The sequence below is a fragment of the Takifugu rubripes genome, chromosome 18 (assembly GCF_901000725.2).
Source record: "Takifugu rubripes chromosome 18, fTakRub1.2, whole genome shotgun sequence".
Classification (NCBI taxonomy): Eukaryota; Metazoa; Chordata; class Actinopteri; order Tetraodontiformes; family Tetraodontidae; genus Takifugu; species Takifugu rubripes.
Genome location: NC_042302.1, coordinates 9,444,070 through 9,470,988, shown reverse-complemented (window position 1 = coordinate 9,470,988; position 26,919 = coordinate 9,444,070). Strand labels below are relative to the sequence as shown.

The following is a 26,919-nucleotide window of genomic DNA, read 5'->3' as shown; positions in this document are numbered from 1 at the left end:
ATGCTCTAATGGGATTAAATCTCTTGTGTTCTGCAGTAAGGTTCAGCGCGGCTGCAGGTTCTTAATGTCAGGAACGCAGAACGAGACTCGGCCCTTTAACTTGGACTTCGGAGCCACCTAGTGGCAGGGCTGCAGATAACTACATGGGGACCTTGTTTGGAAGAAAACGCGGGGAGGGTATTTCATCATGTGGAAGGGCAGATTTGCTGACTCAGGATGGGGGGGGGGGGGGCTGCAGAAGAGGAGCTGCAGTAGTTTGCAGCCAGAATACTCATGAGCTGCTCCAGCTGCAATCGTGTTTGTGAGCGTGCGTGCATGCGTGCGTGCGTGGATGAGAGAGAGAGACCGTGGAAGGACGTGCGCACCGATGCACACCGAAACTTTTCTTTGATCCCGGGGCTGCAGCTGCTGGGGTCTTTCCTGCATCAGCAGCACCACGGATGTTTCCGCAGGTGGATGATTCCGCATTGCGTCCACTTCCTGGCCGGACGGGCGCCCTCTGCGCGTCTCGGTCAGGCCGCATCGCAAACGTCCGGCCAGCTCCACGACAACAGGCACAAACTTGTGTTTTTGGCTGGAGCAGCAGCTCTGAAGTTTGGACCAGCGTGAACGCGCTCGTGGACCAATGAGAACCGTGACAGCGTCGAGAAAGCGCAGTAATTTGCGACGCCAAACGGTCGCAGGTTGGTAGTAAAGTTTCACATATTTACCCAACTTCCTGAGGAAAGTGCGAATACTGGGCCTTCAAAATAAAAGCACAGAATAAAAATTGCGCCTGTAAAATACAGCGGTATCATAAAACAGTATTTACATTCTAAATTAATTCAAAATTCGACATCGATTTAAAGATTTTGGGCATAGAAGCTAAATTCAGTGTCATGGTCACTAAATTCAGTGTCATGGTCCAATGTAGATCGACAGTGGACTACTAGTCATTTTTCTAGAATTTCTTTTTTAAAACTTTGTTATCACATCTATCCTGTGATGTTCGTTAGTTTTGTTCAATTCTTTGCAAACAATTAATTATGGGCAGAAGACATGATTTCTTTTTTCACATACATTCAGAAGATAAGGAGCCTTATCCAGACTTAACTGGGTGACTTCGACATATGTGACATATATAAAGTAGTGTTTATAACCATTCCCACATAGTAAAACCCTCCAAATATCCACCAACAACTACAGCTACAAACAATATAGAATATGTAACAATAACAAGCGATTGAAGTCCCAGCTGCATTTCTATAGATGTGAACGAAGCGGGGCTTTTATTTTGAAAGGTCAGACCGGATGTGCTGTTAGCCGCTCTTGTCTCTGACAGCTGCTGCCAACCTGCCGGAGGGGGAGGAGGGGGGAGGAGCAGGGACGCGCTAACCTGCAGGAGGACTCACATGGTCCTGCAGCAGCGGAACCCAAACTACCGGGACCAGTCCGACCCAGGGGGAGCGCCGAGCCTGCCGAACCTGCCGAACCTGCCGAGCCTGCCAGCGTCCATTAACAGACGGAGAAACAGCTCAAAGTCCCCTTCTCTCCCTCGCGTCACCCCCGCATCCTCCCCCCGCTGTCGGTGGCTCTCGGGCCGGTGAAGGAGCGCCATGGCTCGGGAGAACGGAGACCCCGGCAGAGGAGAGCCGTGGAAGAAGCAAGTGGACGACATCAAGAAGATCTTTGATTTCAAAGAGGTCCTGGGAACGTGAGTATTAACTCGCCCCCCAGCCCTAAAAGAACACTTTATTATCGCACACAGAAACAACTATTTGGGACTTTAATGCTTCGATTTGGCTCCGTGATTTTCAACACCAACACTTCAGGTCATTTGAATTGATTTAAATATCAAGTTCACAAAATAACCAAAATATTCCTCTAATGACCTGATTAATTAATGCTAGTTCTAAACGCATCTGAAATGTGAAATGAAATGAATAACTGATGTTTTTTCTGCTCGTGCCGCTGTTGGGGATGGAAAACCCAGTTATTGAGACACGAGGGACACGTTGTTGTCATTCAGCTTTGAACATTGTCGGACTTTAAAGGAGACGGAGGTGAGCGGAGGACGGGGCCCGTGACCGTGAGTTCTGCTGTCCCGTCCTGTTTCTGCAGCACGAGCAGAGCCGCCTGGTGGCGTGAACGTGCTCCAGAGCTTCCTGCTCCTGTTCCCGTGGTGACACGTGCGCGTCCAGCGACCTGAGGAGCCTCAGTCTGGGAGGGAGCTCAGAAATGTGCGTCTCTCCAGCTTTTTCTTTATTTTGAGGGGAAGTCGCCCCCTCTGAAGGGTCGGACCAATAAAAGCTGTTGTGCTGAGCTCCTCCTCCTCCTCCTCTTCCTCCTCCTCTTCTTCCTCCTCTTTTTCCTCCTCCTCCTCTTCTTCCTTCTCTTCCTCTTCCTCCTCCTCCTCCTCCTCTTCCTCCTCCTCTTCTTCCTCCTCCTTCTCTTCCTCCTCCTCCTCTTCTTCTTCCTCCTTCTCCTCTTCCTCCACCTCCTCCCCTTCTTCCTCCTTCTCTTCCTCCTCCTCCTCTTCCTCCTCCTCCTCCCCTTCTTCCTCCTTCTCTTCCTCCTCCTCTTCTTCTTCCTCCTCCTTCTCTTCCTCCTACTCCTCCTCTTCCTCTTCCTACCCTCCTCCTCTTCTTCCTCCTCCTCCTCTTCCTTCTCCTCTTCCTCCACCTCCTCCCCTTCTTCCTCCTCCTTCTCCTCTTCCTCCACCTCCTCCCCTTCTTCCTCCTCCTTCTCCTCTTCCTCCACCTCCTCCCCTTCTTCCTCCTCCTCCTTCTCTTCCTCCTCCTCCTCCCCTTCTTCCTCCTCCTCCTCCCCTTCTTCCTCCTCTTCTTCCTCCTCCTCCTCCCCTTCTTCCTCCTCCTCCTCCCCTTCTTCCTCCTCTTCTTCTTCCTCCTCCTGGCATTCGTCAACAACACGATGATGAACATCATCTGTGGTCTCTAATGGTCCAACGACCTCTTGATTTGTCATCGGGTCGTTTATTCCTGGAAGACGACACTTGTCCCATAATAAACACGGAATCACTGATTTCCGCTCCCTTTTCCGCGTGGAGGCGGTGGTGAACCGAGGCCTCGTGGCAGCAGCGTCAGCTTTTATTGCTCGTCGCCGCCGAAATTTTGCTGAACGCAGCGAGGCCGACAGGTTGGGGGGCAGAACTGGACCGGCCCGGTCGGCCGCCTCGCCGTCACTCATTAACCGAAGCTGCTGACGGATCGTTGCACCGGCCGCATCAGCAGAACAACAACGAGGTGGCCTAACGAGGTGGCCTAACGAGGTGGCCTAACGAGGTGGCGTGGTGCGTTCAGGGCCAGCAGCAAGCAGGGGAATTAAGAGTGGCCTGACTGGATGTTTCGCGTCAGCATTTCTGAGCGACCTGATGGGATGTGATGTCACGGACGCGTGGCTGACACGCCATTGTGAGTGTGTGTGTCCCTGCGGTCGTGCATGAGTGTGTGTTCGCTACCTGATCTCCGCTTTTCTGGTGCTGGCAGGCGCCATTTATCTTCTTCCGGTCCCGTTTTATTGCTTTAATCCGTAGTGTCCCAGTTCATCTTCTCCCCCAGACCCATTAATGCCCCGTGTTTGAGGCGCTGGCGGGGTGAAAGGACGTGTGAGGGGGCCAGCATGCACGTGAAAGCTATAATGGTGGTTATAGTGGGAATGTGACTGTGGCATCTAGGCCATTCTGCCCTTAATTGATGTTCTACTTCCCTGCTGCCCCCCCCCCCCCCCCCCGACCGTCTCTTTGTATCTTTAGCTAACCCTCTTCCACGTGTCTTCCCTCGTTTGTGTTTCTCTTTTAGATTGTTGACCCCAACTCGCGGTTGCGGTTCGTTTTTGGTTTTTTTTTTTCCCGTTTTTGTGCGACAAAAGATGAATTTGATGCTTTTAATCCAGTAAAACGAGCACATTTCTGAGGCTAAAGGTCGCGCACGTCTCTGAAACCAAAGAGAATTCACTTTGTGGGCTCCACGTGTCAGGACGGCCGTATCCATGACAACGCCCCCTTTGACAACCAAGCGCTTTTTGACGAAATAACTGACTTTTGTCGCTCGCATGTGTCGACCGGATTTTGCCGCTCGCAGCACGCCAGCAGGCTTATTCTCCGTCCATCTGTCCATCTGCTCCGTCCTCCCCTCTTTTCCTGCCAGCTTTTCCTCCTCTCCTGCGCTCGCCTGTTTATTTGCGCCTATCATTTGCCGCCACAGTCATCGAGCCGTGGTTGTTTTGGTCGAGGCGGCTGGTGGTGACGTCACGCCGCCACGCGCCCTCCCTCCATCCCAGCGCCGGGCCGAGGGGCACGCTGCTGTCACGACCTTCTCTGGTGGAGCTAAAGCCAGATGAGGTCACGCTGCTTCACACACGCTCGCCAACTGTTGGCTAATTGCATTTCATGTAAAGTTACGTGTGTGTGTGTGTGTGTGTGTGTTTGTGCTCCCATGTGTGTCCAGACCTCTGAGTATTAATCATAAACTTCAGTCCATTATCGGATCAGGGCTCTATTTTAAGCCTCCACCGTCCACGTTCAGCTTATATCGTCCCCCGTGTTAGAAGCCCGTCGCCTCCGCGCGGCTGCGTCATGCGGCGGCTGCATCATGCGGCGGCTGCATCACGCGGCGGCTGCATCACGTGGCGGCTGCATCATGCGGCGGCGGCGGCGGCGGCTGCATCATGCGGCGGCTGCTGCATCATGCGGCGGCGGCGGCGGCGGCTGCATCATGCGGCGGCGGCGGCGGCGGCTGCATCATGCGGCGGCTGCTGCATCATGCGGCGGCGGCGGCGGCGGCTGCATCATGCGGCGGCTGCTGCATCATGCGGCGGCGGCGGCGGCGGCTGCATCATGCGGCGGCGGCGGCGGCTGCTGCATCATGCGGCGGCGGCGGCGGCTGCTGCATCATGCGGCGGCGGCGGCGGCGGCTGCATCATGCGGCGGCTGCTGCATCATGCGGCGGCGGCTGCGTCATGCGGCGGCTGCGTCATGCGGCTGCATCATGCGGCGGCTGCATCATGCGGCGGCTGCATCATGCGGCGGCTGCGTCATGCGGCGGCGGCGGCTGCATCATGCGGCGGCTGCGTCATGCGGCGGCTGCGTCATGCGGCGGCGTCGTGCTGAGATCAGCACGTTCGCTCGGACCATCAGGAGCAGCTCCAGCTCCTCAAGCGCGGCGCTTTGCAGTTTCTCCACGTTGAGCTTCTTCATTAACGAGAAATAAAACCAGCGGGCAAAAAGAGGCGGTTGCTCAGGCGACGCCGCCGGAGTCTTTGTTTTTAAGCAGAACACGAGATGCTGAAATGTTTGCGCCTGACTCAGTGACCAAAGATGTGCTTTGATCTGCTCGCAGCAGCTTTGATCATCGCGAGCTCCTTTGGGGGGCGCGGTTGTTCTCCAGCAAACGGAGAGGACGTGATCTCATCTGTTCGACGGTTATTTGACCTTTCCAGTCCTTTTTTTAAACCTTTGTTTGCCCTCAGTCTCCCGCTGGGACGAGAGAAGCGTTTATTGTCTTCTCATCCACACAGACGTGAGGCGGCTCCACATTATTTTACCAAAATTAAATCTGTGTTGTGGCACAAAGATGAAGTCGGACCCACTGACGCGATATGAGCGGAGACGTGGGGACGGCGCCGAGGTCCGAGAGCTTTACAGCGACACAAAATGGATGCAGGTGCCGTGGGTCAGCCGGAGAACGGGTGATAATGCCCCTGAGTGGGGGATTTGCTTTCAGGCCCGTTGCACAATTCGAAAGAGCTTCAACAACAACATCTGCTGTTTGGGTGGAAATCAGAGCTGCGGCCTGCTGGGAAACAAGTGTTGCTTGTTGTGATGAACCTGAGCAGGGCCGGCGGGGGCCGGAGGGTGGGGGGGGTCGGGGGGTCGGAGGGTTGGGGGGGTCGGTGGCGTTGTGAGGACGTGAGGAGGCAACATTACTGGGATGTTGGTGCTCCCTTTCTGACTGTGGCCTGTATCCTTCCTGGTTTTCTCCTCCTGCCTTTAATGTTCCGCATCAACTCCATCGGCCTCGTTAGCGACGCTCAAGGTCAAAAACACGCAGGACATCAAAGTTCCTGCAGGGATTCGGAAACGGCTGAACGAATGTGCGGAGGTACGAGGGACAAATGAGCACGTTTAGCTGGAAACATCGTCTGGTGCCTCTGCGGCGTGAAGCCTCAGCATAAAGGACAGCCAGAAAGCAGCTTAGCATATTTCCCCTCAAAGCTTTTACCGCCTCTGACGGCGCCAGTGCGGAATTTTAAAGCTACTGGAGCGGCGAAAGACGAGAAGACGGAAATAGTGAAAAAGGGGGATTGTAATTAAATGCGATGTTGGTGGCTTCCCAGCCTGCCAGGAGGGAAGTATTCAGAATAATCACGTGATTTCACCGCAGTCCTTTTGAGTTAGCAGCTAGCATTAGCCAGGACTAGCTCGTCTCCTCGTGCTGGGAGGAGAACCGTGGTCGTGTCCCACTCCCAGACCTCCACAGCTTGTTAGCAGCTAGCATTAGCCAGGACTAGCTTGTCTCCTCGTGCTGGGAGGAGAACCGTGGTCGTGTCCCACTCCCAGACCTCCACAGCTTGTTAGCAGCTAGCATTAGCCAGGACTAGCTCGTCTCCTCGTGCTGGGAGGAGAACCGTGGTCGTGTCCCACTCCCAGACCTCCACAGCTTGTTAGCAGCGCAGCCGTCGGTTAGCACGTCAGTTATCGGCGCCGTCTTCTCGCAGCTGTAGCAACTCCTGTTGTTGTTGTTAGGGCGTGTAAAAACCGGTTCGCACTCCCGACTCTTCCTGCCGAGCCGGGCAGATGCCTGCTCCGCTGCGTGCTGCGGCGCCCAATGAGGCGCGTTTCCTGTCATCGCAGCTCCGAAAGCTGCTGCATCGCACGTGTGTCAGCACTTCGGGATCAGGCCGCCAGCAGGGCCGCGAGCGGGGCCGCTAATCTGAATAATCAGGCCCAAAGTGCTGGTGATTTATTATCTCACGGTGGGGCTGTCGAATGATTTATCACAGGGCAGCGGCGGATTAATCACCATTAACTGCAATTAGATGGGAAAAGATAAATTCCACTTTCTCCGTTCATTGTTGTGGGACTGGAATAATAAACGGTTCAGACTTCGGACCACTGCGGACCGCCGCCCTCTCCAGGGCGTCCACATGGTGAATGTTTCCGTTTCTTTTAAATTTCTGCTCCTCGTTTTGCGTGGAAAGGTCAAAGGTCAGTGGATTTTGTTGGGCTGATTTAATGAGAAAGGCCTCCGCTGACTCTGCTGATCTTCGGCCCATTTCTTATTTTTATGCTCCTCACATACTGGTTCTTATCTTTAGAGCCGCAGCAGCGTCGTTAAATAAGCAATAATTGCTGCGGCCTCGTGGTCGGTACACCCATTAAAAATTTCACTTGGGTTTTTATGGGATCCTCCGGTCGACGTGTTGCGTCTGACCGTGTTTTAGCTTCTGTTTGGCCTGAGTTGGGTGGCGGAGGCCCTCGGACGTTGGAGCGTTCAGTTGGTTCCTGGATGAGTTTCATTTACATCAGCTGAGTTTTATCCCAGATCAATCAAATTGCAAAGTTCTTTTAATTTGGCGGGCGCACACAGAAGGTTGCTGTGGAAACAGACGAGTGTTCCCAACATCACGGCAGCAGTGCAGCAGGAGCCACTCTGTCTTCTGGACAGGTCATTTAGACACACACACACACACACACACACACACAGAGGCTAAGCTGTGTTGTTGACATGAGTGACACACTTATAAGTGGCTCACCTCAGACCTACTTTCTTTTAGTCCCACCACTGTACTTAAATCTGTGTGTGTGTGTGTGTGTGTGTGTGTGTGTGTGTGTGTGTGTGTGTGTGTGTGTGTGTGTGTTTTTCTGGAGCAGCATAACTCGACACTGTTCAAGTTCATTGGAGGAACAAAGTTCTTTCATTTCCTGACCTCAGCCCTGATGTTGGGGCGATATCATTGGTCATGGCTCCTAAACTGCCCCCTTCGCCTCCTCTTTTACCCCCCAGCCATCAGCAGGAGGGTGCCCCACTCAGAGTCCGGTCCTGCTCCAGGTTTCTTCCTGTTCACCTTGACCTTCTTCTGCCCCCCGAGACACTCTGGACGGTTTCAACCACAGATGAGCGACGGCCCCCCCGAACCACGACCCCGCTAACGCGCTACACCTGCAGCGGCGTGATGGCGGTTAGCGCAGTTAGGAGTGTGAACGAGATGCACGTAAAGGGCGCCGGCGGGGGGGTGGGGGGGTGTCTGATTTCACCAGGGTGGAACACGCACGAACACGCCTGTATTGAGCAACGAAGCACGTCATCTTCACACTTGTAGCAGGTCGGTTTCACACTGCGAACGCTGGGTGAGACGCCGCTCGTGGCTTCTGTCGTTGTGTTCTGATTGTTTGACCCCAAATCTCCAGGAAGTAACAGAAGACGAAGCAGAACGTAATGAAAGAAGAGCCAAAACAACCATGAACACGCTTCAATGAGCGGAGCTCCGCCCAACCCGGCTGTTTCCATGGTGACTCATGTCAACAGAATGGAACTCTGCTGGCACTCCCTAGTCAGGGTTGTTGCCATGGCGAATCCGTATCACACCAGCTGGTTTGGGTGCCTGTTTATATAGAACGCCTGGTCCTCTGTTCATTCTTCTGCCCTTTTTGTCCCTTTTTCCATATATTCCAAATATTGAGTGGTTAAAGCATCGCCATCGCTGGGCACGATGGTGCACGATGATGGACCAGAGAGCTTGGCTTCACTTTAGGGGTGCAGGATATTCCTCTTCAGCTCCTCTCCCCCTACGTTGCCGGGGGAGAGGAGCCTTCTGGGTAATTGGTGGGACCAGAATGTCTTGACTTTTTCAATGTTTCCAGGTTTTTTTGCTCTTAATTACACAAAAGGCTGCAGGAATCTCTCTCTCTCTCTCTCACGTCCTCCTCTTCTGCTGTCAGAACCATGTTGAGAATATAGTCTATAATTGGTGCCTAATTGCTGCCGTGGCAACGGTGCTATTTAAGCCTCCACACACTGCACCAAAGGCAGGAACACACTCACATTTCTAAAAACACAAGGAGACATAAGGGAGGCAGATCTTGGACCCTTTCCCTTCGGTCGCTGCAGAGACGTGCGCTTTTCTTTGCATATAACTCACTCTGAGATCTCCCCTGCGTTTGTGAGATGTAATAAAATCCGTACGGTCGCGCCTCCTGTTGCCATAGCAACTTCATTCAGCAGGTTCCCACCTGCGGGTCAAAAAGGTACGGCTGCTCCTGAACATTGGTTGGCTGCACAAATGGAGGAGCAGCCGACCAGCGGCTGCGCTGATCGTGTTTACATGGAGACTTTTGCTAAATAACGAATGAAATCTCCAGAAATTATGACAGGAAGTTGTTCCAGGCCCATTTTTAGGAGCGCGTGCAGCTTTAGGGCTACTTCAAAGGAAGGAAGGTCACAGTTGGGGTGATCGAGGCGCTTTGGCTTCACCTTCAGCTCGCTAGCGCTGCTAATTAGCCGATAAATATCGAAGCAGATGCTCGGAGCCATAATTACTTAATTATCCCAGCGTTTTCCACTGCCTTTGAGAGAGGATCAGACTTTTGCACTCCGAGATCCAAAATTCCAAACGAAATAATCAAGCGCTTTAAGTCTGATCACCGAGCAGATGAAAGACTCCTGAGACAGAAAGAGGAGACCTGCCCGACTCACCGGTCATGTGACTCCAGGTGACCCCCGGACTCACCGGTCAGGTGACTCCAGGTGACGCCTGGCTCACCGGTCAGGTGACTCCAGGTGACCCCCGGACTCACCGGTCAGGTGACTCCAGGTGACGCCCGGACTCACCGGTCATGTGACTCCAGGTGACGCCCGGCTCACCGGTCATGTGACTCCAGGTGACGCCCGGCTCGCCGGTCATGTGACTCCAGGTGACGCCCGGCTCACCGGTCATGTGACTCCAGGTGACACCCGGCTCGCCGGTCATGTGACTCCAGGTGACACCCCGACTCGCCGGTCAGGTGACTCCAGGTGACGCCCGGCTCGCCGGTCAGGTGACTCCAGGTGACGCCCGGCTCGCCGGTCAGGTGACTCCAGGTGACACCCGGACTCACCGGTCAGGTGACTCCAGGTGACGCCCGGCTCGCCGGTCAGGTGACTCCAGGTGACCCCCGGACTCACCGGTCAGGTGACTCCAGGTGACACCCGGACTCACCGGTCAGGTGACTCCAGGTGACGCCCACTGAGCAGTTTTATCCTGGAATCTGAGAGGTGAAGAAAGCCTGATGGAAGCAAAACCTCTGACATTGTTGTAAAAACCCACTCGGCACATGTGACCGTGTCATTAATGAGTTATTACAACCACTGTGTCGTTAATGTCGTTTCCGTCCTTTCGTTTCTGTCGTACTCGAGACGACGGGAGGCCATTAAACACAGTCATTTCAGCCGCCCGTGGTCACAACAGCGGCCGTGAGGACGCGGGGCTGCTCCACAGCTACGTAGCAGCAGCTCATTACTGCTGGAATCAATGTTAAATGGATCATCTTGTCCTGTGTGGCAGAACGTTAGCAAACACTCCTCATAATGTGTGCAGACAGCCTGGCGCGCAACCTAAAATGATGTCCCCTCAGTGGTTCTGCTTCTCTATTGGACCCATTTAGCTTTTATCTGGATTAGCGCTGGAACTCGATCCCACTTCTGGGTACCAGTGGAGGTGCTTCAGCACGACTGGGTTATTACCGGGTTATTTCTGCCTGAGCAGAATGGTGCAGAAGCTCATACACTTGGAATATACAAGAAAACACTGAACAGGACACACACACACACACACACACACAGGGTAACAACCCTAATGTGTGTGTCTCTGGACAGTGGGACAAATGGCAGCTGGAAAATCTCCACAGACAGAAGAAAATCCAAGTATTGCTGCTGTTGTGTGGCCTTTGTCCACGTCTTCGTGTGACACGAGCGCTTTTATACAGCAGAACATGTCAAGATGCTCATTTGTGTCTCTCCGTCAGTGGAGCTGTTGTGTGTTGTCACGGCAACAGCAGACCGATGCATTGTTTTGTCTCCTGTTGACGTCATCACGACCATCTGTCGTATGTGGAGCTGAGATGATGCTACAGCATGATCGCTGCGTGTGTGTGCGTGTGTGCGTGTGTGTGTGTGAGTGAGTGTGTGAGTGTGTGTGTTCCTGGTGAGCAGCTACACAAAAACTGTGTTTACTTCTGTGATGATACACTTGTGTTTGGCCCCGCGGCAGCTGTGTGACACCAGCGGAGGATTTACTGCTGCACTGAACTGAGCAAACATCCATCATCCATCCACCCACACACTCATTCATCCATCCATCATCCATCCACCCACACACTCATTCATCCATCCATCCATCCATCCATCCATCCACCCATCATCCATCCATCCATCATCCATCCATCCATCCACCCATCATCCATCCATCATCCATCCATCCATCCACCCATCATCCATCCATCATCCCTCCATCCATCCATCCATCCATCCACCCATCCACCTACACACTCATTCATCCCTCCATCCATCCATCCATCCATCCACCCACACACTCATTCATCCATCCATCCATCCATCCATTCATCCACCCACCCACACACTCATCCCTCCCTCCATCCATCCATCCATCCACCCACACACTCATTCATCCATCCATCCATCCATCCATTCATCCACCCACCCACACACTCATCCCTCCATCCATCCATCCACCCACCCACACACACACTCATTCATCCATCCATCCTTCCATCCATCCATCCATGCATCCATCCATCCATCCATCATCCATCCATTTATCCATCATCCCTCCATCCATCCATCCACCCACACACTCATTCATCCATCATCCATCCATCCATCATCCATCCATCCAAAAGAGCCACTTTGAGGTTCACCATCAGTGTGTGTTGGGTTTTCTCTCCTCTCCTGCAGGGGAGAGAGGAAGAGAAGAGGAGGGGAAGTTTACACTAGTGTGACATATCTGAGGATGAACAGAGCTCAGTTAGGACAGATTCACTTTCAGCAGGCTCATCCTCATTTATCATCACCTCTCACACACACACACACACACACACACACACACGCGCACACCTGTTTACACATGCGGGAAGAGATGGCTGGATTTTAATTGTTTTGTTTTATTACTGTCACGTAATTCCTACCGATGCACAATAATAAAAACTGCGAATTATTCTCAAGTGTCGCTCTAGTCGAATAAACAGGAGGAAATGTCTGAGCTTGTTGTTTCACCCAGCAGCTCCGATGGCGCTTTATTAGCTTCTGAGTGTTTATCGCAGCCTGAATCTGTATTAAATGAAATCCAAACGGTGAATAAATCAAATCAGTCGGCATGAAATGTGAGTTTCCCTGGATGATCCGACATCGTTTTCTTCTCTATTTACTGTGCAGACGTGCACGAGGCATCGCTTTCACACCGGTGTTTGCTAATATAGGGAGCAGAGCCGCGCTGGGGCGGCCATTTTCACGCTGTCCGACATTCCGGGTATTTTAGAGGCAGCGGTGGAGGACAAACAGTGTTTGTGGCTCGGGGGCCTTCGGGGGGGGGGGGGGCGATAACATCAAGATGTTTTCATCTGCTGGCGGCTGTGCTGGCGTGTTGGCCTGCACCATCAAGGGATAAAAAACATGCTACCATGTCCCGACTGAGCGCTGGAAAAGACCAAATAATGGAAAAGGTTTGTGTCGATAACTCAGCCCCCCCCAGGCTTCGTTTAGGCGCCGTTTCTGAGGGGGCCAGAGGAAGACGTGCAGCTTGTAGGTGTGAGGAACCTGTTCCAAAAGAAAGGCAATGTCACCTGGACCCGTTTCAAACCATTTTTCGGTTGGTACCAGGTTCTCTTCTGCACAGCTGACAGGAGGAGCAGGAGGACGCCGGCAAACGTTACATTCTAATGTTATTGATCTGCTGGTGAACGATGGATGTCTTTGTCCCCACAGAGGAGCCTTTTCGGAGGTGGTCCTGGCCCAGGAGAGGCTGACGGGCCGCATGTTCGCCGTCAAGTGCATCCCTAAAAAGGCCCTGAAGGGGAAAGAGAGCAGCATCGAGAACGAGATCGCTGTGCTGAGAAGGTGAGTTCAGTTAGCCTCATGAGCCTTCTATTTTCCGGTTACCGTGGCAACCCTGCATCTCCGTTCTGGTCCAAGCCGCCCCCCCGCGCTACCCCGAACTCCCACCCCCAGGTCACGATCCAAAGCCACAGCCTTGTTCCTTGTGGAACAATGCTGCTAAATGCGATTACTCTGTTAATGTAGCTGTAGCATACAAGGTTAGCGAGATTAAAGCTCGTGTACAGTAGTGAGAGAAGAAGACATTAAGTTAGATAAATGAGTGTGATTAGACAGCGAGCCGAGCGCACGTCGCCCAGCAGGACGTGCTCTAAGATGGCTTCACAGACTAACCTCGATGCTGCTCCTAAATCAAAGGTTGTTTCCAACTTGCTACACTCATTTTTTGCTTTAATTGGCCATAAAACCTTATTATTATTTAAATCCTGTCGATGTCTGACTTTCTCCCAATTTTAATACACCTACAATTAACTCGTAGCGGAGGAAACTTTGCAACAACACAGAGGCCGTTATAAAGGAATGAAACCTAATGAGGCGAAGACACCTGTTCCTTCAGACCACTTTACCCCACGTTGGCCCCTGGATCATGACCATCAAGGCTTTGGTTTATTCCTCCATCAACGAGTTAGTCGGAGGTCCTAGATGCTAAACACCTGGACAGAGGTTAAATCTTTGCATTTCATCCACCTGATTGTAGAACTAAAAAGCCTCTCAAATGAGAAAGGAGTATTCAAGGTCCAGAAAGGAGAAGAAAAGGGTTTCAGATTCATTTCCAGTCCATCGAACAGCATAAATATCAGCCAAGGCTAAGCTAATTCTGCTGTGTATAGAGCTGCGGAACACTGTTGGATTTCAGTGTTTCTGTGTGTAGGAGAGGACAGATGAAGAAATCCCTGAATGGGAGCAGCTGAGTGGTGCAGAGTGGCTGAAATGTGAGAGGGTTTCCTCAATGTTCCCTCCAGCTCCCAGCACTTTATCATCAGGGCAGCGCTCGCAGACGTGCGCATTATCCCCTCTCAACCTGCTCACCTGCATGCACGAGTCAGGTGTGAGCGCCACGGCTTAGCTCCTGTGTGTGTGTGTGTGTGTGTGTGTGTGTGTGTGTGGTATGGACTAGAGCAAATACCTGTGTTTACAATGTTAAAGGCGATTAACCCACAACACATTCTAGGTGTGAGGACAGTACACACAGACACACACACACTCCCATTTCTGTATTAGTGGGGACATGATTCCCACCCATGTCTCCAGTAGTGAAGGAGTTTACTCCACCTTTTCAACATGTTCTCTGCTCTTCAGTTGCAAACTGGCTAAACTGGTCGAGCTATGTTGGGACTTAATAATGGTAATAATTGTGCCAAGCTTTGGTTCCCAACCGTGAGCGCCATCTTCCGTGGCCACATCGCCCGCCGTGCGTTCTGCAGGAACAGAGTGGTGGTTGTGACATGGTCAGAGTTCAGCCGTTCACTCTGGGATGTTCCCTGCTGCCTGTCGTACAGGTTCCTACATGCTTTTACTTGCTTTTGCAGGATCAAACATGAGAACATTGTGGCGCTGGAAGACATCTACGAGAGTCCGGACCACCTCTACCTGATCATGCAGCTGTGAGTTCGCCTTCTTCCTCTGCAAGATTCTGTAAACCTCAAGGTCATTTGTGTTTCCTAGCAGGAGAAATCTTGTTTTAATTTCTCAAAGTTGACGACCACCAGAACAAAGCCCACCTTTCCCCTCCGAGACGCAACGCCGGCGCCCAGGACCGCTGTGGTGCGCCTGTCCTCACCCACTAACCTGCTCTAGCTTCACGCCGTGGTTACGTAAGATATTGGATGTCAAGTTTGGCACTAACGCCGGAAACATTTCAGTCAAGTTCAGGTGAAAGTCACAGCGGAGGATTACACAACAGCGCTTTACGACCTAATGCCAGTGGATTATCTGTTCTCTATCTTCTCTTATTTGGGTGCTTTAGTTCTTTCTTTTTTTTTTAAATTAATGTACTTTTTATTGGCATTCAGTGGCAACGGTAAACTCTTAGATTTCAAGCTGCTTTAATTCCACCCGTCTCTTTCGATTTTCTTTAAAATATGATTTTGTTGTGTGACGTGTCCGCGTACATTCACGCGACATCCGCTCTTTGGTGTGACTGCATCTTTAACACAGCTGTACAAAACAGAGCATTTACTGCTGTGATGTCGCACGCTGGAAACGGCCCCGAACGCCATATTACCCGCAAACAAAATGGCCGACAGTTATGGGGGGAAGCGGGTGGTGACAGTGTGAGGATGGAAGCTTTGCAACAGGATGTTGGCCGCTGCTGCACAGTGGGGAGTTTCCCCCGATGAGGTAGATTTACGTCCCAGCAGGGCGCTGTTGAGTCAGACCCGTTCACGTTATAGCGGCTCGATCGGCAGCGCTCATATTTAACGGGATTTATGCTGTCGATGAGCTAATTATCACATCTCACAGGATCTATTCAGAGCTAATGAGCATTAACGAATATTTATTTCTGTTTTAAAGCCAACGGACACATTTTTGCTCATTAAAGCCAATGACTTGCTGCTCCAGGTCGGTCCAGTTTAATAACAGGAAATAAAAGATCTTAAATTAAGAACAAATGAGAGAAGCAGTCTGATGCTGAGATACTTTTGTTGTAGTTTCACCGGGAGATGGAATGAACATTTTGAATCGCAAAGTTTTATCTGCTCAGACTTTGTGACTGAAACCGCTGACGTATCCAGTGTCTCGCTGGCATCAGGAAGGACCTTTAGTGGAGGCGTAAATTAAGAAACGACCTCGGTCTCTTGGTCAGCCAACTCCTACGATGCCTGGCAAATTTGCAATTGTACTTTTAATTAATGTGATTTTCCTCCTTCATACTGCATACTCTTAATTTATTTATACGTTACGTTTCTTCCTGTTAAAGGGGAGTTTTTCCTGCCACTGTTGTCTGTTGGGGGTCCGGTCCTGGGATTCTGTAAAGCACCTAGAAACAATTTTGATTGTAACAGACGCTATATAAATAAATAATATTGCTTGCTCATCATCTAGTGGACAGACTCTTACTTTACGGACTGTTACTTTACAGATTGTCACTTTACAGACTCTTACTTTACGCACTCTTACTTTACATACTGTCACTTTACAGACTGTTACTTTACATACTGTCACTTTACAGACTGTTACTTTACAGACTATTACTTTATGGACTGTCACTTTACAGACTGTTACTTTACATACTGTCACTTTGCACACTCTTACTTTATGGACTGCTACTTTACAGACTATTACTTTACGGACTGTCACTTTACATACTGTTACTTTACAGACTCTTACTTTACAGACTGTTACTTTACAGACTCTTACTTCACGGACTGTCACTTTACAGACTGTTATTTTACAGACTATTACTTTACAGTCTGTCACTTTACATACTGTCACTTTACATACTGTCACTTTACGGACTATTACTTTATGGACTGTTACTTTACAGACTGTTATTGTAAAGTGCAAGCCTCCTGCTCATCTTTTACCCCTCCCTCATCTCTTGCCACCCCACGTGTGTGGAGCACTTTTTTCCAGCCATCTGTTAATGGCTCGGGTTCACTCTCCAGTCGGAGGTCAGATTTGTGACAAGGTTTTGAAGTCTCGCTCAGTGTGTTTAATGAAAGCACTTATTTTGAACGCAGCCATCGGCCACTTTACTGTCTGACCTAATGGGACATTCATGCGCAGGTCTCCTGAGTGGAGCCTGATGTAATGAGGGATTTTAGGAACTCTGAACCCTTTATCGGTCATGTTTTAGCTCCTCTTGCTGTCAACAACACTTCGGCAGAATAACCATCTTTCTACATGTATTTTGTCAATCAAGCCAGATATTTTAGTCTAGTTGTTGCATTTATATATGTATTTTGGCTTCCTGGTGCATCTCTCAGTGGTCAAAGAACCAGAAAAGTCATTGAAGAGTAGCTCCGTGTCTGTTTCCAGCGCTGCCAGCTGCTCCTGGCACACAGCTGCTTTAAAGGCTTTTCTTCCTCGTTTTGGCGTTTCAGTAGTGATAACTAATCAAGATGAAACGTACGTTTATATGGAGAGAGAGAGATCCAGGAGAAATGGTTTTGGACTAGCTCCAGTTGGGATCAGGGCAGCTGGGCAGGTTCCGTCGTTCTCATCCATCACAGCCGGTATTATGTAACCTGGTGCTAGGGAAGCAGCTATGGAAATCAATGCAACCGATGTGGACGCTGGATCGATCCTGCTGCTACTGGAAACAACAAATAATTAACAAATGTAATAGGAATGAAACAACCCAGCAGTCAGGAAAAAAGACTTTTGGTCTTTGTGAGCCGTTGGAATGAACTTGTACCTGCTTGAGGCCCATTTAGGTGCCTCCAGTCCTGTTGTTGACACTGTGGAGGTCTTTAGGAACACTAGACTAGAGCCAGCGGAGAACCTGTTTTAACATTTGTAGATGAGGACGGTTGAAAAGTTTCCTTTTCCCATCAGCTGTGTAAATCAATGGAAATGAAATGGTGTGTAAAAAGATCCTGAACTAGGTTTAACCTACAAAAGCAGCAGTGAATCCTTGCAAAAATGTATTTTTGATCAAGATAATCTCCCTGGTTTGGAGCAATCGTGGCTCAGGCTGCCACGGACCTTCAAGGTGACCTTCAAGGTGACCTTCAAGGTGACCTTCAAGGTGACCTTCCTGTGTTCAATCTGCTCCGAGAGACGCCATCGTCTGACATCTCTTAAGCCTTTAGTTTGTTTTGCTGCTTGATGTTGTGGCCACTGTGTTTTTAGTCTAACGTGCACGCGTTGATCTGTGCCTTCGCATGCGAGACTTTCACGGTTGTCATTTTGTTTTAACGGAGGCACGAATATTCGTGATTGTGTGTTCACATACCGAGTGAACGTGTGTGTGTGTGTGTGTGTGTGTGTGTGTGTGTGTTTTGGTCTTTGTGTGGGTGTCTGATTGCCATGATCTTATGCAACTACACATCATTCACAGACTTTACTGCCCCTGTTGAACAGTGACGGGATTAGCAATTAATTCTGAACCCCCCCCCCACCACACCACCCCCTCCCTTTCTCTCCCCCTCCCTCTCTTCCCCTCTCCTCTCTCTCTCCTCTCTCTCCTTATCTCTCCCCCCTCCCTCGCTCTCCCTCCTCTCTCTCTCCCCTTTCTCTCTCCCCCTCCCTCTCCCTCCCCTCTCTCTCCTCTCTCTCTCCCCTTTCTCTCCTCCCTCTCCCTCCCTCCCTCGCTCTCCCCTCTCTCTCCCTCTCTCCTCCCTCTCTCTCTCTTCTTTCTCCCCTTTCTCTCTTCCCCCCTCCCTTGCTCTCCCCTTCCCCCCCTCTCTCCCTCTCTACCTCTCCCTTCATCTCTACTCTCTAGCTCCCCTTTATCTCTCCCCTCTCCCTCCCTCGCTCTCCCTCATCTCTCCCTCTCTCCTCTCTCTCTCCCCTTTCTCTCTCCCCCCTCCCTCGCTCTCCCCTCTCTCTCCCTCTCTCCCTCCCCTCTCTCTCCTCTCCCTCCCCTCCCTCCTCTCTCCTCTCTCTCCCCTCTCTCCTCTCCTCTCTCTCTCCCCCCTCCCTCCCTCGCTCTCCCCTCTCTCTCCCCTTTCTCTCTCCTTTCTCTCTCCCCCCTCCCTCCCTCGCTCTCCCCTCTCTCTCCCCTCTCTCTCCCTCCCCTCTCTCTCCTCTCTCTCTCCCCTTTCTCTCTCCCCCCTCCCTCCCTCGCTTTCCCCTCTCTCTCCCCCCTCTCTCTCCCCCTCTGTCCCTCCCTCTCTCTCCCCTTTCTCTCTCCCCCCTCCCTCCCTCGCTCTCCCCTCTCTCTCCCTCTCTCCCCTCTCTCCCTCCCCTCTCTCTCCTCTCTCTCTCCCCTTTCTCTCTCCCCCCTCCCTCCCTCGCTCTCCCCTCTCTCCCCTCTCTCCCTCTCTCCCCTCTCTCTCCCCCCTCCCTCCCTTGCTCTCCCCTCTCTCTCTCCCTCTCTCCCCTCTCTCTCCCTCTCTCCTTATCCCCCCCCCCACTTCATTAGAGCTTAACTACTGCAGGCTTTAATCTGATGTGTTGCTGTGATGACTAACCCTAAACCTCACCCGTTTTAAAGGAATGTGTTTGCTATCATACAGCAACACATCTGATGCCACTAGTGCGTGTTAGTGCATGTTAGTGCATGTTAGTGCATGTTAGTGCATGTTAGTGCATGTTAGTGCATGCAAGCAAATTTGTGTGCCTTTTGTTTTGTTGAATGTAAACTTGCCATTTGTGGAGAACACTGCAGAAGTGACTGGTACTCTGATCCAAACTAGTATAACTAGTTATAGCCCAGTTATTTGCATGTTATCACAATTAATATGTCCAAGTCCAAATCAAATGTGATATGCGCGTTGGTGGCGGTAGGGGGCGCTGTCAGCTCTTGTATCAAAATGTACGTTTCATGTTGCGTTTGTTTTATGCTGTAAAAATCAGTGAAATAAAGAAGCAAAGTACTATAAGATGAAATGAATGATGCAATGTGTGAGATAACATCATGCAAAGCATTTGGAACTTTTAAAAAATGATTTTCTGCTCAGTTTCTTACCAGTGAACCACTACTGAAGGAATATTAACACACGTGCACGCGCGCACGCGCACGCCTCTGTTTCTGCTGCAGGGTTTCCGGTGGCGAGCTGTTTGATCGCATTGTGGAAAAGGGTTTCTACACCGAGAAGGACGCCAGCACATTAATCAGACAAGTCCTAGATGCTGTGAATTACCTGCACAGGATGGGCATCGTGCACCGGGACCTGAAGGCAGGCAGCGCACGCACGCACACACGCACGCACGCACACACACACGCACACACGCACGCACGCACGCATGCACGCACACACACACACACACACACACTGTTGTTTCTCTCTCCCATTATGATTTAGTGCAGTAATAACTCCGCTTTGACACATGAGTTGTGTTTTTGTGCCAGAGTTGAGCTGGTTGTGTGTTTGAGGGAGGGTGCTGGTCCAACAGACTCTCATAAACCAGCACAGTGTGTATAAAAAGAGAAGGGGAAAAAGTCACTTTATGATTTTTAACATCTTTTAATGTATTTAATTTGCTGCTCAGGGTGAAACTCTGTAATTCACCCCCTTTTCTTTGTGTTCAGCCAGAGAATTTGCTGTATTTTAATTCCCAAGACGAGTCAAAGATCATGATCAGCGACTTCGGTCTCTCTAAGATGGAGGGCACCGGAAACGTCATGTCCACTGCTTGTGGCACACCAGGATACGTAGGTGAGTCCAGCTGCTCTTCACAACTCTTCTTTATCTTTTCTGACCTAAATCTTTCTGGATCTTTGGAATATTTTCAGACACGTTTCCATCCAGACCAGCGTCTTCGAGTGTGATGGCGTCTGGAACGGCATTTTCTAATCAGTATTGTGGATTTTTGGGAAAGAAAAGACTGTAAAGCGACACATTTTCTGCATTTATACTAATCCTGGCAAACAGCTTGTGCAGCAGTCTAAAAATAGCATAGATTAAGTTTAAAAGTAAAAAAAAAAAACACATTGAATTTATTCTGGCTCAGCAGATTTGACTTCTTATTGAAGTTGTTATAGACGCGATGACCTCAGAGTGTAAAAATGTCCATTTTATGTCTGGAAAACTGACACAAACACTCACAATGAGTCAGAATAGACACATAAACACTCGGGCAGTTTAGACTTTGCCCCAGATTTGTGAGATATTTCTCCGATCTGTGCCAGGTCTATTTCCATCCAGCCCAGTGCATGTGTGTGTGTGTGTGTGTGTGTGTGTGTGAGTGTGTGTGTGTGTGTGTGTGTGCGTGCGTGGGGGGGGGGCTCACTGTCATTAGTAATTTGCTCTGTCCTGGGCCGGTAATGAGCTGCAGAGGGAGGCCAGTCTGCCTCACAAACCTCCTAAAATCCATCGGCGGTGCCGCGTGGTCGTAGACTCGTGAACAAAACGTTCGTCTTCCCTCTCAAACCTCTAAAGTATCGTTTATCGTATCGGTTTCTGGTTGGTTTGGCTGTTGAAGCGGGGCACAGTTTCAGTGTTTAGAATCTTCAGGATCTTTAGAATCTGGGCCTCCTGCGGAACACGTTGCCCGACGTGTGACTTTAATTGGAACAGATGTGGAGAGTCTGCGTTGTTTTCTGCCTCGTAAAACGACCGTTTTTGCACCTCAGCGGGACCACAAGCTGGCAAGAGAGAGTGAAACAATCCAGACAGACTTTTCTTCCTTCCATTTTCAGCTCCAGAGGTTCTTGCCCAGAAGCCATACAGCAAGGCAGTCGACTGCTGGTCCATCGGAGTCATCGCCTACATCCTGTAAGCTCGTCTGCCCCCCCAAAACATTCATTAATGTCTTGTAACGAATGGGTAATTTGGCTAAAATGAGCTGTTATTTTGGCTGGAAAATGCTATAAAACATCCCATCGGAGCACATTGAACAGCCAGCAGCGCGTGGGCTGATAGAAACACTCGCAGTGACGTTTATGGAGATGGATGATGCCTCTCTGCTTCTGGGCAGCGTGACACACACACTGCAGAATGTCTCTCCTCGTGCACACACACACACACACACACACACACACACACACACAAGAGCAGAGTGTGGTGACGCAGTGCGAGCTGTAAAACGGTGGAAACCACATTCACATTGTTTCACAGAGCTGGTGGGTCCTGGTCATGCTTCAGCTATGAGAGTAGCTGTGGATGGAATCTGATAAGGTCAAAGGTCACATGTGCACATGCATCGGCTTCAGTGTGTGTTTATTACGACATCAGACACACTCCCGTGTGAGTGGCCTTGTATGGACATTGAGCTGCAAGGTAGGATTTTTCTCCCTTCTCCTCCTCAACTTACTCCTCATCCTCCTGTTGACAATTAGCACAATTAGCGCCGGGATTCAGCCCTCGTTAGCTTTTAGCCGCCGCTCAGGTGGAAAGATCACATCAGGTAATCAGCCATGATAATCACCTGGGGTGATGTGCGCGTGCATGTGTGTGCACGTGTGTGTGTGGCCCTTTTTTTGTCCAGTTTCACAGCTGCATTTGAGACCAGCAGTTGTCACAAAGGACAAACGTTAGCGCTAGCCAGCGTCCGGTGGCATAAATCATCTGTTGGCCGGATGTCAGGTGGGTCTTGAACCAAACAGGAAAATCAAAGACCTTTATTTACACACGGCAAGCAGAGTGTAGACATTCCGTATTTGTGTGTGTGTGTGTGTGTGTGTGTGTGTGCGTGCGTGTGCGTGTTTCAAAGGCATTTTAATGAATGTTCCTAAAATGTCCTGGTCCAACTTTAACAAGGTGGGTCAGACGATGTTTGTGGTTGAGCAGCAGCTGTGTTGTTGGTTTTCTTGGCTCGTTCCGATGGGACGACATTGGAAGTGAGTTAAGTTGTATTAACCGATGTGGCAAACCAGTAATCCCATTAACCCAATTAACTCAGCGCAGCCAATTACTGTCTATAAATGTGTTAAATCACAACTGTGGTCAAAAAAACACGTCATTGGCTGGCGCTGAATAATAAAACGTGGACTTTTACGGTCAAATATGGACGTTTTTGAGTCCTGTCCAAAGTCCTTCTTGCCATGTGTCTCTGGGAGCACTGGTCAGGCAGTGGGACGGACTGGGGAGCTCTCGTGGTAATCTGCCGGCGCCCACGCCGTGACCTCTATGGTGACCTCATTTCTAGAGCCAAAGACGGGAGAGATAACGGAGGAGATTTATTGGAAGATTAAAGTGAAGTAAGGACGGCAGCTCTGGATGTTGAGGGCCGAGCGAGGAGAAAAGCTCGACAGGGAACGAGTTTTTAGGAAAAGATTGAGACTAATGAGGTGATGAAGCGGCGCTGAACATGAAGGGAAAAGCGAGGAGCTGACGTGGAACCGAGCACGGATCGGCCCACGTTTCCCTCCTCCAGGATAACCTTTACTCAGTAATAAGAGGGGATCCCGAGGAGCGAGTGACGGGAGCGTGTGGCTGATCCTTCTGCCCCCAGGCTCTGTGGTTACCCCCCCTTCTACGACGAGAACGACTCCAAGCTCTTCGAGCAAATCCTGAAAGCCGACTACGAGTTTGACGCTCCGTACTGGGACGACATCTCCGACTCAGGTGAGCCCCCACGTCCTCCATCCTCTCTGTTCTTGCTCACATTTGCCCCCCCCCCTCACCTGGAATGTCTCTCCCCTCTCCGCTGTCTCCCCCTCAGCCAAGGACTTCATCGCCAACCTGATGGAGAAAGATCCAGCCAAGCGTTTCACCTGCGAACAGGCGCTCAGACACCCCTGGTGAGGGACGCCGCTGCGCACGGAGCCACAAAGGAAGGCAGCGGCCTAACGTGTGTGTGTGTGTGTGTGTGTGTGTGTGTGTGCGTGTGTGTGTGCGTGTGTGTGTGTGTGTGTCAGGATCGCCGGAGATACGGCGCTCTGCAAAAACATCCACGAGTCCGTCAGCAGGCAGATCAAAAAGAACTTTGCCAAGAGCAAGTGGAGGGTAAATGCTGCTTGGAGCTCGTCTCCCCGTCCGTGGAACGCCGCTTCCGCCTCGTGTCGCCCGCCGCGTTCCGATGATCGTGAACGCTCTCGCCGTGAGTACCGCCGCGCATTCATCATTCTTTTCTCTCGCATCAGCAAGCTTTCAACGCCACCGCCGTGGTCCGCCACATGAGGCGGCTGCAGCTCGGCAGCAGCACGGCGAGCAGCGCGGACGCCAACACGCCGAGCCGGCCGAGGCCAGCCCAGGGGAACCAGAGCCAGTTAGCCCCGCCCCAGAACGCCGCCCAGACGCCGCAGAGCCCGAACACGTCTGCCGGTAAACCTGCTTCCTTAGACAGCAACAACGTAGCAGCTGCTCGTAAGGAATGTAAGTGAGCTGCACACAGAGGACGGCCGACCGGGAACCCTCGCTCATTTTTCATCTGGCTCCTCCCACTTAGGTGTAGCCCCTCCCGGTTACGCTCTGCAGTCTGGCGTCCGCCGCCTCCTCGTCCAGCCCCACCGGCGTGGAGCTGAACCGGCCACACCCTTCGGCGGTCCCCGCCCCGGTGCTCACGGAGACCAAGTGACGCCAGGTCCCCCGGGGAACCAGCTGGGAGGCCACGGCGCTGTGAAGCAGGGATGGAGAGGCGTGGCCTGACGGGCGAGGAGGAGGGTTCCACGCCGTCCAGGCCTCTTCCTGTCGGCTCGTCCATCGCCAAGCTTCTAGTCCTCCCAGCCAGTTCCCCGCCCTGCTCCTGGGAGAGCAGAGGACTCCGACCCATTGAATCCTGTTACACCCTTCACGCACCCGCCAACTGCTGTGGGCGTCACCATGGCGACCACGATGACCACGGCTGCTGTCACTGGAGGGTCATGGTGGGTGTAGCTGATGTCACACGGCATCAATTCCCTCCGATCTGCTCTTGGCCTTTTTTAAGCATTTTTCTCAAATTAGTCACCATGGCAACTGGACTTTTTCATCACGGTTGTGTTGAGCGCCGTCATTTTACAGAACGTCACCGTCAAATTCATTCTCGCGTCACTACAATCGCTGTGATAAGGAATTGGTCGTCTCCCGCGAACCGATCGCTTTAACATATCCCAGTAATGTAAATTAAATTAGTCATTTAAATTAAATTAGTAATAAAGAAGGGCCAGTTGTCGCGTCATGCAGCGCTCCGCGCCACCTAGTGGCCGCTGTGGGAACTGCAGCACCGTTTTCATCAGGTCACCCCCCCACCCCCCCTGATTTGGCGCGATGCTTCGCACCTTTAATCATTTTGGTCGGCTTGTTTGTGCTTTAAAGTTTAAAGACTGTTGAGATTTGACGTACGTGTCAGCGCTTCACGTATTTTGCACAGGTCAGGTGCTCGCCAGGGATAAGAGATACCGGAGCATTGCACAACTCCTTATCTGGGAGATACTGAGTTGCTTATTGTTTTCTTACTTTATAAGATTTTTTTAACAACGATCACCCTTTAAGGGACGTGCGTGTATAAAACAGGAAGCAGGACCTTTGCTAGTTTAGCTTTAGTTTAAAGGCGTCCAGAAGGTCCCGTGCTGGTCCAGGAGCTGCTGCCTCCCGACCTTCCTTTCCTCTCCAGAGAAGCCATGATGTCACGTGATGGCGTCGTCAGGCTGCGCCCAGTTGAGAAGCGCTCAGGGAAAACTGCGGCCGCACTGTGAGCTGGCGAATCACCGGTGACCTCGCTGAGGCTTTTCTCGTAGCATCGACGTCAAAGAATCGGGACTCCCGCCGTCCTCCTGCACCCCCGCACGGATTCCGTAACGAGCCAAATATTGTGTTTACAACATCCTCGCAGAGGTTAACTTTGATCTTTAGACGTTTCTATAGGCTGTTCGCTCGGTGACGTCCAGCCCGATGTCCAGTCACATGAGGCGGGAAGAAGCAGTTTGCACGGGAAAAGGTGGGAATTTTAAATTTCTGCCTGGTGTGTCCTGTTTCACAGCTTAGGACTGCATTCCTTTTCCGCTTATTGTAGTTTCAAATCCCAACGACCCGCCACAATAAGAGCACGCCGTGGACGAACCATCCACTTGTGGTGAGACAGCCCCTCCGACTGGAGTCTGAGACCACGTTGTGGACTCCGAGGGCCTTTTTCCAAGCGACCCGGAACGTGTCGGCTGTTCTAGCACATATCAGATTGTCCTGATTGATCAGATGCAATCCCGCTGATCCCTTTATTGAGAATCGTAGCCCAGACAAAGTGGAGAAGGGAGATAATTTGGTTCCTCGTGGGGCCAAATTGGTTCCGAACAGATCTTGTTTGATAAGAAGCTGTTTGCAAAGCCAGAGGAATCAATCAAAGGGCTGAACTCTGCCAGTGGATCGAGAGCGAAATGGATCCTTTTCTAATCGGTTGCCATTTTTGGAGCTGAGTGAGATGTTAAAAATATGGTAAAAATAGTCTGACTTTGCTCCAATCCCGCTCTTTATTTAGCTCCATCACTAATGTACCTACTCTAGCTTAGCCATGTTAGCATTAGCTCCGTCATGTTGCCTGGTTTTGTTTTCAGGATTAAGCAGAGATTAGTCGACATTCTTGACCTTTTTTATACATGAAAGTCACGTTTGAGTTGCTGCTTTGCTGCAGTCAGCCACATTTGCTGTTGTGTCTGGGGTTTGGAGCTCAGTAGCAGGCTAACGGGCTAACACAGATCTACTGTTTCACAATGCTGAATGTCGCTCTGCGTTGGTGTTAGCGTCGCAAACTTTCTGTTGTCTGAAGGGAAAAACAAAACGATGTTTGTGTGACTTTGTGCTCGTTAGCTGCAGTTTATTTTTTAAATGACAGGAGATTGGTGGAGTGTGTAGGGTTACACTTAATTATCTTTGTGTTACTGATGAGGTTTCCAGCTACATAAGGGCTTTATTGCAATGTCCCCCTTCCTCTGTCCATTCCCAGTATGCATATACCACCGACGGCTATGCATCTTTAACAGCATCTCTTCGCTCTTTTCCTTGGACGTTGACCTCAGATGGACGTGCGAGACGCTGATCCCCTGTCAGATTGTGCTGAAATTTACTTTTAATCTCAAGTATTATTCAAGGACTAAAGAGGAGTCATTAGCCAACGTGTCAAAGCTTCATGAAATGTGACGTCGTTCGGAACATTTGGGAATGTATACATGTCTGCTGTTCAACGTTTCTGAATGAATTTTTCCATTTGATGCCGCTGTAAATACATCGTGGAGTCCGATGACCATTTTTGACGTATTGACAGGAGAGTGAATGAGCCGGAGTTTGTCAACGTTGATTGTATCCTCCACGGAATGTTCAATGTTTATTAAAAAAGCAGCTTTTTCCCCTTT

At 50.9% G+C, this 26,919-nt stretch overlaps 1 protein-coding gene across 3 annotated transcripts; it reads left to right on the top strand.

Moving 5' to 3' along the window:
• The first annotated feature begins 246 nt into the window (after nucleotides 1-246).
• Nucleotides 247-26,919, top strand: camk1da (calcium/calmodulin-dependent protein kinase 1Da). 3 transcript variants are annotated; one of them, XM_029825588.1, is made up of 12 exons: nucleotides 247-683; nucleotides 1,322-1,693; nucleotides 12,975-13,106; nucleotides 14,633-14,707; nucleotides 19,753-19,891; nucleotides 20,245-20,371; nucleotides 21,355-21,430; nucleotides 23,109-23,221; nucleotides 23,319-23,397; nucleotides 23,515-23,602; nucleotides 23,740-23,920; nucleotides 24,045-26,919. In XM_029825588.1, exons 2-12 carry the CDS (start codon nucleotides 1,596-1,598, stop codon nucleotides 24,242-24,244), a joined length of 1,308 nt encoding a protein of 435 aa, XP_029681448.1. In that variant the 5' UTR covers nucleotides 247-683; nucleotides 1,322-1,595; the 3' UTR covers nucleotides 24,245-26,919. The 3 variants fall into 3 exon arrangements, with proteins under 3 accessions (XP_029681448.1, XP_029681447.1, XP_029681449.1); XM_029825587.1 differs by having other exon boundaries at nucleotides 343-683; nucleotides 23,740-23,971; XM_029825589.1 differs by lacking the exons at nucleotides 247-683; nucleotides 1,322-1,693 and adding an exon at nucleotides 2,033-2,219 and having other exon boundaries at nucleotides 23,740-23,971.